Source organism: Haliaeetus leucocephalus, unplaced genomic scaffold, assembly GCF_000737465.1.
Source record: "Haliaeetus leucocephalus isolate CR32 unplaced genomic scaffold, Haliaeetus_leucocephalus-4.0 Scaffold223, whole genome shotgun sequence".
Classification (NCBI taxonomy): Eukaryota; Metazoa; Chordata; class Aves; order Accipitriformes; family Accipitridae; genus Haliaeetus; species Haliaeetus leucocephalus.
In genome coordinates, this window is record NW_010972659.1 from 290,118 (window position 1) to 302,961 (window position 12,844).

The 12,844-nt window shown below is 52.0% G+C and overlaps 1 protein-coding gene across 2 annotated transcripts; it reads left to right on the plus strand.

Moving 5' to 3' along the window:
• Positions 1-1,342: 1,342 nt before the first annotated feature.
• KMO (kynurenine 3-monooxygenase (kynurenine 3-hydroxylase)) lies at positions 1,343-11,848 on the plus strand. Of its 2 annotated transcripts, XM_010566975.1 has the most exons (15): positions 1,343-1,437; positions 2,652-2,721; positions 4,304-4,401; positions 5,372-5,461; positions 5,707-5,755; positions 6,517-6,604; positions 7,263-7,428; positions 7,951-8,022; positions 8,571-8,692; positions 10,080-10,227; positions 10,702-10,759; positions 10,876-10,958; positions 11,231-11,332; positions 11,420-11,479; positions 11,681-11,848. In XM_010566975.1, exons 1-15 carry the CDS (start codon positions 1,384-1,386, stop codon positions 11,846-11,848), a joined length of 1,428 nt encoding a protein of 475 aa, XP_010565277.1. In that variant the 5' UTR covers positions 1,343-1,383. The 2 variants fall into 2 exon arrangements, with proteins under 2 accessions (XP_010565277.1, XP_010565276.1); XM_010566974.1 differs by having other exon boundaries at positions 11,420-11,752.
• Positions 11,849-12,844: the final 996 nt, after the last annotated feature.

The window sequence follows — 12,844 nt, forward strand, 5'->3', positions numbered from 1 at the left end:
CAAGCATGCAAAGGGTGCTGTGAGTGATATTTCCAAATAATAACTGTCACTGCTGGAAGCTAATGGTGTGCTCTCTGTGCTCTGAAAAGAATTAATGAATAATTTATTTACTATGTAAAACTTACCTTGCTCTTTGCCCTCTCTGCTCTGTTTTCTTTGCTCTGTGTGTGTGAATCAATCAGACAGTGTGGATCAATTCACTCCTGCATAGATCAGAGAAACCCAATGGAGGGTCTTCAGTGGTGACTCGTTCGGATGCAGTGGCAGGGCCCACGTGCACTAGTAGCCTTTAACAACCCCAACCAGACCCACCTGGGACCCCTGCCCTCCCCAAGGCCAGCAGTCCCATTTAAACTTGGGCCTGGGGCTGCTTGTGAGTCCTGTTGACCCTGTCCTTCATGTCCTCTCCTTGCGTGGTACTGCAGGCTGGGACTGTGGTGCGGCACTTGCTCCCCGTCTCCTCAGGAGCAGCTGGCCCTTGCTGCACCGGGAACTAGGGCATGCAATGGAGAATGGCTCTGTGCTTGTGCAGGGATTTGGTCTTGCTCCTTTGAGACATATCTGCTGTTTTGGGCTGTGCATTGCAGAGTTAGCAGTAAGTGGTAGTTAGTGTATGTTAATGTATGTGTTTTCACTGTCTGCTGTTTAATTATTGTGTGTAGGCTGTAATTGGCTCCTCCCTTCTAAAAGCTTACTGTATGCAGTGTTGGCTCAGCAGAGCACTTCCACCCAAGGATGGGCATGTGAAATGGTGCATGCAGAGACATCTCCTCATAGCCTCATCCAAGTCCTGGAAAGCTTCTGCAGATTAGGCATGGACCCTCTGCTCAACATCACACCCCAAAACGCTTGAGCCACACACAACTTCCTTGGGCGAAAGATGTCCTTGCGGATGGGATCAGACCCCTGGGCAAGCAGTGTGGTTCACATCCCACCCTCAGGAGAGTGCCCGTGAAGCTCCAGGAGTTATTCCGCATCATCCCACCGGTGCCTCTGCAGTTGCAGCCCAGTGAAGCACCAGCAAAAGCCTGGCAGATGCAAGTTCTCCTCCTGCTCTGTGCACATTTCCTTAGGAGGTCCTTGAAGACTGCAGAACTGCTTTACAATTTTTAAAAAAGGCCTTTTAATAAGGCCTGACTGAATAACACCATATTCACATCTCTTTACCTGAAGCTCAGTGTGGCTGGCCACACGGCCAGGCTGATTCACCGACAGTCTCTGCGTTGGGAGTTAAACTTTAATATGAACTGGGGGAGAAGAACGCAGGCGTGACTCAGCCACTCCCATCCTTTCCCTTCTCCTCCCCACTGGTGAGGGCAGTGCGGCAGGACAGGGAGTGGAGACACAGCAGTTAGAACCTGGGACCTGGGAGCTGCCACAGCGATGGAGCCCGGTGACCCACAGGGGAAAAGGGTCGCCATTGTCGGCGGTGGCCTGGTAGGAAATGCAATTTGGCTGCTGTGTGACTGAGTTTGCCAGAGAGCTGGAGCTGTAAAAGCATTGCTTGGATGTGGGGTGAATGTTTTTCTTAAAATCATTCCTCCTTCAGATGATGGGGTGTTATGGAGGAGTTGGTTAAGTTCCCACTGTGGGAGGCAGTGAGGCTCGTTTGAGCAGCTAGGACTTCGTAGGAGGAGAACGGCTCTTTCCCTCAAGGGAAAGCTTTGCTGCTGACATACCCCAGAGACGCAATGCATGTCTGTGGTTGGCACTTGCCTCTAACAGTGTGCGCAAATAAATCCCGCGGCCGAGAGTCCTTTTCTCAGAGGAAGGGATTTGGGAGGTCAAGCAGTGGTGCCCAGGTACACTAAATAACAGTCCTCATTTGGGCTGTCAGATCCTCCTGCCCCTCAGCTGTTTCTGGCTTTAACCAAGTCACTAATATGAAATGATTTGTGAGGACTGCGACTTGGTAAACACCAGGCTAAGAGGAAATGCCTTCCTCTGACCACTTTTGTCTGAGAATGGTTTTCCTCCATTGCTACTTGCAGAGTGTCTGACTCTAAAGGACAGCATGGAGCATTGCAGCACCTAAATCTCTCTTTTGATTTTTTGGCCATTAGCTTCTTGGTCCCTGTGCTGCTGGAAAAAAGTGATGACATAAGAGTCTGTAGTTCTGACAGCAATTAATGATGGAAATTAAACAAGAAAAAGACAGCCATCCATTTAAATAAGAAGCAGGACATATGTGTTCTGTCCTTATTAAGGTAACATCTTGCTTTTGCACAGGTCTAGCTTCCCCCACTGTGTTCCCAAGGGAATGCTGCAGCATCCTGAATTCTATTGAGGAAAGTATAGTCTGGAGAGGAGCAGGGAGCTTGCCTGTACCAGCTCCTGTTGTCTCTGCCTGAAGGGGTTAGCCCAGCTGCAATTAATCACTGCATGTAAACAAGCCCTGAACTTGGTATGACTTTGTATGATGAGTTTTGATGGGTGACACTTGTCCTGGGGGCTCTGCAGGCACATCTGGCGTGAAAGAGGACTTCTCTTCAGGAAGAAGTCCTCTAAGGTTCTTGATCAAAGGGTCTTCCTATATATATGCTGAGCTGCGTTCCCTGACTGCTGCTTTCCCTTGATGCATCTCAGTAGTGATCTGTGATATAGCTACTAGTGAAACTTTTCATCCACCGTTCCTGATCCTTCTCTTGTAGGTGGGTGCATTAAATGCCTGTTTCTTTGCTAGACGAGGTTTCCATGTTGACGTTTATGAAGCCAGAGAAGGTAAGTTCAGCCTGATCATTACTGCTTTATTAATGTTTCTGTCCCTTTATTGATAACAGTTCTTGAAGAAGCAAAAGAGGAACTGTGTGAGCTCACTGAAACTGCAGAAGAAAAATGAAATCTGAAAGTGTGGTACTTTGGGGATATTCTTTTCACTCTTCCCTTTAGCTCCTGTGGTGGGGAGGAGCATTTATCTGAAATACGTTGTCTTGTGTGAACGCACCCTTCAGCTACTAAAACCCTTTTTTACATTCTTGGCTTAAATATTGATTGAAATCCTCACCTTTGAAAAATGGTCTCTGCGTGAAGAATTATAGCACAGTGCTGTTGAACCAAGCTGGGTCAGAAGTTTGGAAGCTACAGCTGTTGTTAATGCTGCAGCATCTCTGTTAGGGTTAAAAACATCCACTTGACTTGTAACCACTGACATCAGTGGTGAGGAGGGCTGGTGGTGAGAGGAGCAGAAGGAGAGATGGAATGCTTTCAGGAAGTCTCCAGCTCCGCAGGACACCACAACAGAGAAATGATGATTTGAAGCCCAGGTGCCACCTGAAAGGGAGAGAAATCATTTGCCTCCAATGTCTATCAGCTGACAGACAAATAAAACCTGGGCAGAGATGGCAAGCCAAGCAGCAGATGAGAATGACACCATGGAAGCTGACACTCAATGTGCAGTGAAGGGAAGAGGAAGCCCCATCTGACATGTGGTCTCTGTGGTATCTGTTCCCACTTGGGCAGATGTTGGGATGGGCAGTTCTGCTGCACAGCTCCTGGCTGGGCCTGTCCTGAGTCCTGCACACAGCTCTGGGTCCCTGCCGCAGAAACGGGGGGGCTCACAGCAGCCAGCCCCAAGCAATGCCAGCAGCCTGCAGGCTCAGAGCAAGAGCAGACGGCTTCTCACTGTGGTTTAACTGTTAAACTCTTTGCTGGATGTTGTATATGCTACAACTTTCACATGTTCAAAAAGCCTCTGGTTGCTTTTACCTGTCTTCTGAGTTGGATGGATTTTACTGCTCTGCTCCAGTTTTTGGCCCATTGCTCATGCTGAGATGCAAGCCTGAAAGCTATTGGGATGAGGTTCTGCCACAGGCGCTGGCCAGACAACCCAGGAAGCCTGAGTGAGGCCATTCAGAGGAGGAACATGCCAGTGCCGAGACCCTTCTATCTGAACAGCAATTGGGAAGGTGATCTGCCAGTGTCCCAAAAAGCATCAGCCTGTGGGTCCCAGCAGAAGCGTCAGGCTTTCATTGCTCAGCTCTCTCCACTTAGAGGGGAAACGGCTCTTAGTGATAATGTGCCCCCCAGCACTGTGGGGAGCTGTCAGGATCTGGCGTTCCCTCTGCAGCACTTGGCTGCAGCTGCTTCTTCCAGAGGTAGCATGGAGGAAGCAGCCCTCAAAGCTGCTCAGCCGCCTTCCTGACATCTGAACATGCCTTTTGATACCTGTCCTCTCTGCACGCAGAGCAGGGGGTCGGGACCTCCCCACTGCCCTGCCTGCTATTGCTGCAGGGATTTTGGGAGATGCCACCCACACCGGACTGTGATATTGGTGTCTCCATAACCAACTGCTCTTTCCACACAGATATCCGGGTGGCCAGCTTTAACCGTGGCAGAAGCATTAACTTGGCCCTGTCCCACAGAGGACGCCAAGCCCTCCGAGCCGTGGGGATGGAAGAGCAGGTACCCTGGCAGCTTCTGTGGGTGGTGGGCTCTCTGTGGTTAAAAAGCTGTTGACTTCAGCCAGTGATGGACGGGCTCTCTTCTGCTCCCCAAGCACACAGGGGCCACTGCAGGGGTAGCTCTGCTTTCGTGAGGGTGGAGGTAGACCTCTCCCATTGCATGCCCGCAGCCAGGCTCTCCACTGTTTCATAGCACAGCTGCCAACGGGGATCTCCCCAGCCTGGGGGCAGCACCCAACCCCGGGCAGCTGGGCCCTGCTCGCGGCAGAGGGTGCTTCCCTGGGAGACCAACACTCAGACATCACCTTCCAGTGTTTGCCTCCACGCTGTGTTCTCCTCCCTCCTGGATGGTGAGGGCAAATTGGGCAGGAGTAGGTGGACTCCCAAAAGAGCTGAGTACCAGCAGGATGCAATAAAAGTGGCCGGTTTCCCCACTGACATGCCTGTATTTGTATTTTCCCACAAAACCTTGAGCTTTGGGCTGACCCCTGAAATCTGTGCACACCGACTTCTGCACAGCACGGTTGGCTCAGAACCCAGCACTCCTCTGCAGGGTGCTCGCTACCGTTTTAACATCCAGCTGTTGGCAGTGGTGGGATCTCCTGGCCCCTGGCTCCCTGCAGAAGAGCCCAGGCTTCAACAGCTCATATCCCAGCACCAGGATGTAATTTGGCTGTCATCCCCTGCCTTGTCCAGCACCCTGGGACTTTTCATGTCGCTTCTATCCAAAAATAATTTCCCCCTGATTTTTATGAGAATGAGCTTCTAAGTAAAATGTAGTGACTTGGCATTGAGAGCCCTGTAAAATTTTCACCAGTAACTTGGATAACCACATGAAAACGTATGAGCAGAGACCATTCCATTCTGCCTGAAGCACGGTGCGTGGCGGGGATGGCGCTTGGTAACTTGTGCCTTCCCCTCAGCAAATCAGTTTTGGCCAGAAGGCTGGGTTGTGTTCCCTTTCATTTCAGATTGTGTCCAAAGGCATTCCCATGAGGGCAAGGAGGATACATACGCCTTCAGGGAAGAAGTACTCCATCCCCTATGGGAAGAAGAACCAGGTACCGGTGTCATGCTGCCACCGTGAAGATGTTTCGCAGAGCATGAGGGGTCTTTGAAGGCATTTGTAGCTGTGTGTGATGGACAGCCTGGGGCTCATGCTCTTAGAAAGGACGCTGTGAGCAGCAAGGGGATTGCGTGACCCCTGGTTTTGACAGGGTTGTTTGGAGAGGGTGGTGTTTCTCTTCTGCCATGCAGAGCATCCTTCAGCAATGCCTCCTGAACCCCGTGTTTGTTTGCCTTGCAGTACATTCTCTCTGTGGACAGAGCAAACTTAAACAGAGAGCTGCTAACAGGTAGGTTGCCAGGTCTATTTGCAAACACTTTTACACCCTGTTCACTGAGGATTTAGGGTTTGCCCCATGAACTCTGGGCCCAGGCTGTCTTTGCTTGTGAGTTCTGCATAACCTGGCTCTCAGAAAGTGCAGATGTGAACTAGGTGTGTTTTTAAGAAGAAAATCTGTGCTGTTTTCCTGCTGCTTCTCTGATACAAAGGGATATTCAAACAAGTCCCCCCAAGGCTTTTCTGCAAATGCAGCTCTCCCGCATTCGCCCTCAAGTGGGATCTGCCTCTGGTCCCTGGCTCCTGGCATGGCTGTCTGCTCCCAGAACTTCACCAGCCAAAGCAGGAGATAGATACTTCCTCAGCCTTGCCACGGTTCGTGGCATTTTCCACAACCCCTGCTTGTACAGAGACAAATAGAAATTGGAGCACTGCAGCAAGGTATGTAATCAGGCCAGGCCAAATTTCCCCAAATTTCCCATTGACTACAGGCACCTCATCCCATCCTGAAATACAATGTAGTGACGGTGGAAACAGATCAAAGACTCATGTCATTGCGGGAAAGGAAGAAATCTTTGCAGGATTCCTTGCACTTTTTAAATAGTATTCAGCAGAGTTGACCAAATGCAGTCCTAGTGAGCCCAGCCTGCCACCCATCACTCAACACAGCAATCTTATTTGCTTTAATGGCAAAAGTCCCTATAATTTAGGGATCCCTTGGAAATATTTCTGGGGTCACAGTACAAGCTTCTACATTTAGTTGTCTTTTCACAGCTGCTGAGAAGTACTCCAACACTAAACTGTACTTTGGACACAAGCTCCTGGGTTGCAACGCAGAGTTGGGGAAGTTAACCATACAAAGGTAGTCCCTGCGCAAGCCCGGGATCAAGTGCTGCGTTCAGTTAGTTTCTGCTTAATCATTCATAAAACCTCAAACAATTGAGCAATCTCAGTTTGAAACTAGCATGTTATTCCTGAGCGGGCAAAACTTGGTGTCAGCTTTGGAAAGGAGACACATCAAAGCAGGATTCATGGGGAGGCTAACAAACCTTTAAGCAACTCGCTAACCCCCCAGCAGCCTGGCAGCAGGCTAGATACATGCTTGATGACCTGTGCAGGGAATAAATGTGCCAGTCTCCACAGCGCTGGTTTTCAGGGGCAGATTGCTCGTCAGGGAGGGAAGCTAATGACCTTGTTTCATAGTTGTGTTAAGTTCTGGTCATGCACCCTGTCCACCTGGGGATGCAGGCTCTATGAAATAGCAGCATTATCCCAACAGTGCCTATTGCATTCTTGGGCAGATCTGGCAGAGTTATGCTTTTGATAACCTACAGGATAATTACTTATCCTAACACTGAGCTTCCTAGTCAGTGAAAGCCAATCTTCCCTCACCCTAGAAGATTAATAACACTGGAGGTGGCCCCGGCATTTTGCAAAAGGCAGAACCACTGTGTGCAGCAGTGCGCAGCTGACCTGGACTTACAGCAGGATTGATCCAAGGGACCCTCTCTTGCTTTCAGGTCTGACCAGCGGCCCTTGGAATTAATCTACGATCTTATCGTGGGATGCGATGGAGCCTTCTCAACAGTCAGAAAGCAGTTCATGAGGCAAACGCGCTTTAACTACAGTCACGAGTACATTCCTCATGGCTATATGGAGCTGACCATCCCTCCCAAGGATGGAGATGTAAGTGTGCCTCTCCCAGGGGCTGCTACCACCCTTGCAGGTGGGACATCCTGCTCCCCTCTCATGGTGGCTCTGCTACAGCAGCTCTAGAGAAGCTAGTTTCTTGCCTGGGGCTCAGCCAAGGGATTAAAACTTTCCTAGGAGAAGGCAGGCATCTCTTCCTCTTCCGGTGGTGGGGCCAATGTCTTGGTACCTGGCTGTAAAAATCCTGGAGAGCCTGCCCCGGAGCAGCAGAATTAACTCTAGCTCTCAGAGGTCCTGGGGATTCAGGGACTTGTCTGTGAGGACATCAGTAATTGCAAACCAGCAGATTTTTGCTCATCTTTCCTACCCTTTCCTCTTGCCCTTGCTCTGCGTCTCCCTGAAGCATCAGGTACCAGAAAGGAGCCCTGTGGTCATTGTGACTTCTCATGGGACAAAGGATGGGAACTGGTGTGCTGGTGTGGAGGGGAACCAGAGGCTGGGCTGGGGAAGCTAAGCAGGGCGGGTCAGGGACACAAGGCAATTTTCCTTCTCTTTCAGTTTGCCATGGAACCAAACTACCTCCATATCTGGCCGAGAAACACCTTCATGATGATTGCACTGCCCAACATGGTGATAACCCATGTCCATGCTCCTTTGGGGCATGGGATGGAGCTTGTGGGGATGAACTGGCTGTAGTGGCAGGCATGTGGCAGGGACTGGGAGGGCCAACAGGGTGCCAGGAGGTACCCCCAGCCTGTGCCAGGCATCCCACAGCTGGGGGGGGGTGTGCAGGACAGGACCCCCAGAGCCAGCCCTGCCCCACACCACTGAGCAGGTACCTGTGCCGCCTCTCTCTGCCCACGCATCCGAGCCCACGTGAACCCCCTGAAAACCAGCTCTCTGCAGCTGGATGTTATAAACCAGGTACAGGAGTACCAGGGCAGCGTGCCAGACCCTTGCTGGCAGATCACACACTGCCTGTTTCTGCCTCCCCCCTGCCTGCCCCCAGCATGTGCAAGCCCACCATGGGAAATGGGGTGGCTGGGCGCTCGTCCCTGCTGCACAGGTGGGTTGCTGCGATTGCCGTGTGACAGGCTGGGCGCTGAGCTGCTGCTCCAGGTGTCAGGTGCTCTCTATGGCCTCTGGGCTTCTTTCTGACCTTCCTCCCCGGCTGGCAGGACAAGTCCTTCACCTGCACGCTCTTCATGCCCTTTGAGGAATTTGAGAAGCTCACAACAGGCGAGCAAGTGCTGGGTTTTTTCCAGACCTACTTCCCAGACGCCATCCCCCTCATCGGAGAGTAAGTGTTCCCATTTCCCCTTCTTGCTCATCAGCACAGTGCCATGAAGCCAGGGGATGCATCCCCACCTAGCCTCGGGGTCCCAGTGACAGAGACTCCACTGAAGCTGGCGGCCCAAGGGGTTGTGAATGCTGTTGGGGTGGATCCCCGTGGCCTGTAGGTCTGAAGGAGGGGGAGCAAACAGACCGGGGTCCGCATTGCGTCCACGCTGGAATAGCAGGCTCAGCAGCAGGATGCAGCCCCATCCCACGGCAGTTTCTGATGGAGTCACACTGAAGCACTGCTCTGTCCCTTGGAGGCACAGCCCAGGCCCTGCCATTGCAGGAGCGAAGAGCAGATCAACTCCTGCCGGTTTCGTATTGCTGTTAAAGGTTTTGAACTCAAGGGAGGGATTAGCTGTTCATAAGCTGTGGGTTTTTGACATTAGAGGTGGGTGAGCAAAGTGAGTCTACTAGAGCGAAGGTAATGGTTGCACACTGAAACCAGCAGCTTGAAGGTGGTCCCGCTGTTCAGATAGCTGGGTTGCACAAATGTTGGGATTTTAGCTAACGGACTGAGAAAAGCTGGGCTTGGCAAAAACAAAAACAACCCCCAAAGCCCACTGTGCTGACTAAACAAAGTCTGGGACTTATTGATTGTATGGCTAAAACAAATATCAGAGCTGTGAGACGCAAGAACAGGCAGTTCCCAGTGGCATGCTGCTCCCCAGGCAGTGGGGACCCTCTCGCTGCTGGGCAAAGAGCACAAGGAAGAGCAGCAGCACCAGAGCCAGAGCATCCTGCTCCTCCTGGGGGCCCCGGTGGGAGCAGGGACCGGGACCAGCCTTTCCAGCACACGTCCTGATGGCCATGGCTCTGTTCAGTGTGTCCTCATTTTCCTGTAAAGAGGGAAGTTCCAGCCGGTGGGAGCTCCAGCCCATGCTATTAATGCTTCTGCTTTGCAACATAGTTTATCTGTTATGGGCTTTTTTTGGCTGAGCAAGGGTCTCCGATGTGTTAGGCAGTTTCCTTTCCTCTTAAGGAGAGTGTATCACAGGGCTTCATATAAACTTAGGTATCCTCCAGTATAGCCTTCCTACAGTGACTGACATCCACCACTGCTTGTGGTAAGAGGACTGAGATGTTAATTACACTCTTACTCATGGTCAGGTTGTGCGCAGAGCTTGAAACCTGCAGACAAAATATTTGGTCCATAGGAACAAGTTAATGAAATCGGTTTTCTGGCTTCCACGTTTTTCCCAACACAAATAGCCTAGTGAATAGGCTTGGGTTTTGCATCCCAACGCTGACAGTGCCCGTGGCCGTCTTCCTGAGCTTGGACATGGCATGACTTGCTCTTCTTGTCTCTTGTGGTCCCACAAGTGAAGTATTTGTTGTTTTGCCTGAAGGCGAGAGCTGAAGCACGATTACTTTTTGCTGCCAGCCCAGGCCATGATATCTGTGAAGTGCTCTTCCTACCACCTTGCTTCCCAATGTGTGCTGATGGGAGATGCCGCGCATGCTGTTGTGCCCTTCTACGGACAGGGCATGAATGCAGTAAGTTCATGGCTGGCCCTGGGCCATGTCAGTTGGGTCCCCACTCTTTTCACCCAGAAATGCCTGGGTTTAGAGTGTAGCTCCATAGAGTTCATGGGCTGGCCTGTCCCACAGCCTGATGTCCTCAGCTTTGGCAGGTGTTGGAACTCCCCTCCGGCACCTGGCTGCTCAGTAGGACCTGGCTGTCCTGTGGGGAGGAGAGGGGATGAGGCCAGTGGTGCTGCCTTCCCATGGGGCAGAGGACTGCGTGGGAGGGGGGTCCAGCACACCAGGCCGAGGCTGCCGGGAAAGGTAAGCCCCTGGATCTCTCTGCGAGACCCCTGGCAGAGTGGCCTGGAGTAAGACTCCTGCTCTGAAGCTGTGGTCAGTGGGACACTGCGCATGCAAACAGCTACACTAGCTAAGCATCCGTGAGGGCGCTTCTCATGAACGCATGGTTCCTTCTGCCTATTTACCCTCTAATTTTCCTCCCAGGGCTTTGAGGATTGTCTGGTCTTTGATGAATTAATGGACCAGTTCCACAATGACCTTGGTGAGTGAGCTGGCCAGGGAGGAGGAGCGAGAGTAGAGGAGGATCCCTCTGCAGCTGAAGGCAGCTGGATACCCTGCTTGGGGAGCTGCCCGTGAGCTGCCACTTTATTCTCCCAGGTGCCTGCCTCCCTGAATTCTCCAGGCTGAGGGTGCCAGATGACCATGCAATCTCGGATTTAGCCATGTACAACTACATAGAGGTAGGCGAGCCACGCACAGACTTGTGGTCCCATGGGGCATGCAGACAGCAGCACCTTGTTAGGATGCACACAGCGGGCAGGGTCTCTGGCAAGACTCTGGTTGGGCTCTCATTCCAGCAGACTTAGGCTAAAGAGCTCCTTGGAAGTGCTGCTGGGGCTGGGGAGGCTCTGCTCCCTGCGGTGACCCCCAGGACAGGCGGTGGGACAGCTAGCAAAATGCAGGGGGCTCTGCCAAGACACCCTGCAAAGGGGTGATGGTTGCCCTGTTGCAGATGCGCAAGCACGTGAACTCAACGTGGTTCATTTTCCGGAAGCACGTGGACAACTTCCTCCACATCCTCATGCCTTCCACCATTGTCCCGCTGTACACCATGGTAAGGCCAGCACCTCGGTCCCTGCTGCCTGAGCTAGCTCCTCCTGGCTGACTTTGAGGTGGTGATGTGCTCCTGCAACCCTCCTAGGTGACCTTCACCAGAATTCGCTACCATGAGGCACTTCAGCGCTGGAAATGGCAGAAAAAGGTTGGTCAGCGGTGGTGCCCATCCTCCCCATGCCATGAGCCTCGTGAGCTCCACATCCTGCACGCTGGCACTGCTCAACTGCAGGGGGGGAGCTTTGGTGGTGGGATATTGCCAGGTGGGCGCAGGTGTGAAGACTTTGCTTGGTGCTGCAGCGTAGGAACAAACCTCTGATGACACTGGGGTTTCTCTTTGCACTTGCAGATAATTAATCGAGGGCTTTTTGTCATGGGGGCAGCAGGACTGTGTGGCACCTACCTGCTCATAAAGTGGGTGGCACGGAACTTGGACGTCCGCCTGGGAAACTTGTGGGGCTGGTCCCATTATCTCAAGAATATTGGAAATTTTCCCTTTGGCACACAAGTGGCTTAAATGTAAGGGGAGCTCCCGGTTGTAATAAAAGTGAAGGCATGGGCTGTTGCCTCAGCTGAGTGATCTTGACTCTTTTGGGATGTGGCCTGGCAGGTCCTGCAGCTCCTCTCCTGGGAGCAGTGGTGGTCCCTCTCCCCAAGTGAGAGGAGCCCATTGGGGCACAGAGTGCCCAGAGAGCCCCTGCAGTGGCTCAGGTGTATCTCTGCCTCATCTCAGCAGCCTTGTCTCGAGTGATGCAGTGTGTCATGGGCTGGGTGCGGGTTTTGTGTGCAGTAATGGGCGGAGCGCGTGCCCTCCCAGCCAGCAGGATGGCCACTTGAACCGGTTGGGGTGTCCCAGCCCATACTGCTGACTTCTGCTCTTACCAAAATCAAGTCAACATCTTCACTTGAAAATCAGCTGGTTTCCTCCTCACCACAAGTCAAAAAAAAATATGGTTCAGTTATTCTTGGTGGAAATGAAACAACTTTAAGAAAGCATCTCCTGGGCAGTGCTTAAAGCCTGGAGAAACGGCCATGCCACACCTGGCTGAGAAATACTGACTTGCAAGCCGGTCTCCCCAGAGAGACCACCAAGCCTTTGGGCTAAAGCAAAACCAGGGGCCTGAAGGACCCTTCTTAGCTCACTGTTTGCCCTCTGGGCTTTTGCCCGTGCCCTAGCATATACTTCTGTCTGATGCAATTACCAATCATACTTCTTTTTGAAAAAGTCTGGATCTCTCATTGATTTTCTCTAATTGTCCTCTGAAGCACATATGTGGTTGTACTTGTACTGCACACACTACAGCAGCAGTAAGACCTGCAGCTGCTGACGGGGGAGATAGATAGTCTCTTCGTGTTCCAGTAACAGCCTCTGCCTGCGTCCCTGGCAATGGGCATTCCACCCAAGACCCAGAGCCCTTAGAGGTACCTCTGCTGTCTTTGTGCAGCCAGGTGCAGGGTGCACGGGACCTACATTGAGTTGGGGGTCCTTGAGCCAAAAATAGCTGCAGGCTGG

Coding starts and splice junctions, on each gene's coding strand:
- KMO (XM_010566974.1), top strand. CDS start 1,384: ATGGAGCCCGGTGACCCACAGGGGAAAAGGGTCGCCATTGTCGGCGGT. Junction 10,959..11,230: donor CCATGTACAACTACATAGAG/GTAGGCGAGCCA, acceptor GCCCTGTTGCAG/ATGCGCAAGCACGTGAACTC. Junction 11,333..11,419: donor TTGTCCCGCTGTACACCATG/GTAAGGCCAGCA, acceptor CAACCCTCCTAG/GTGACCTTCACCAGAATTCG.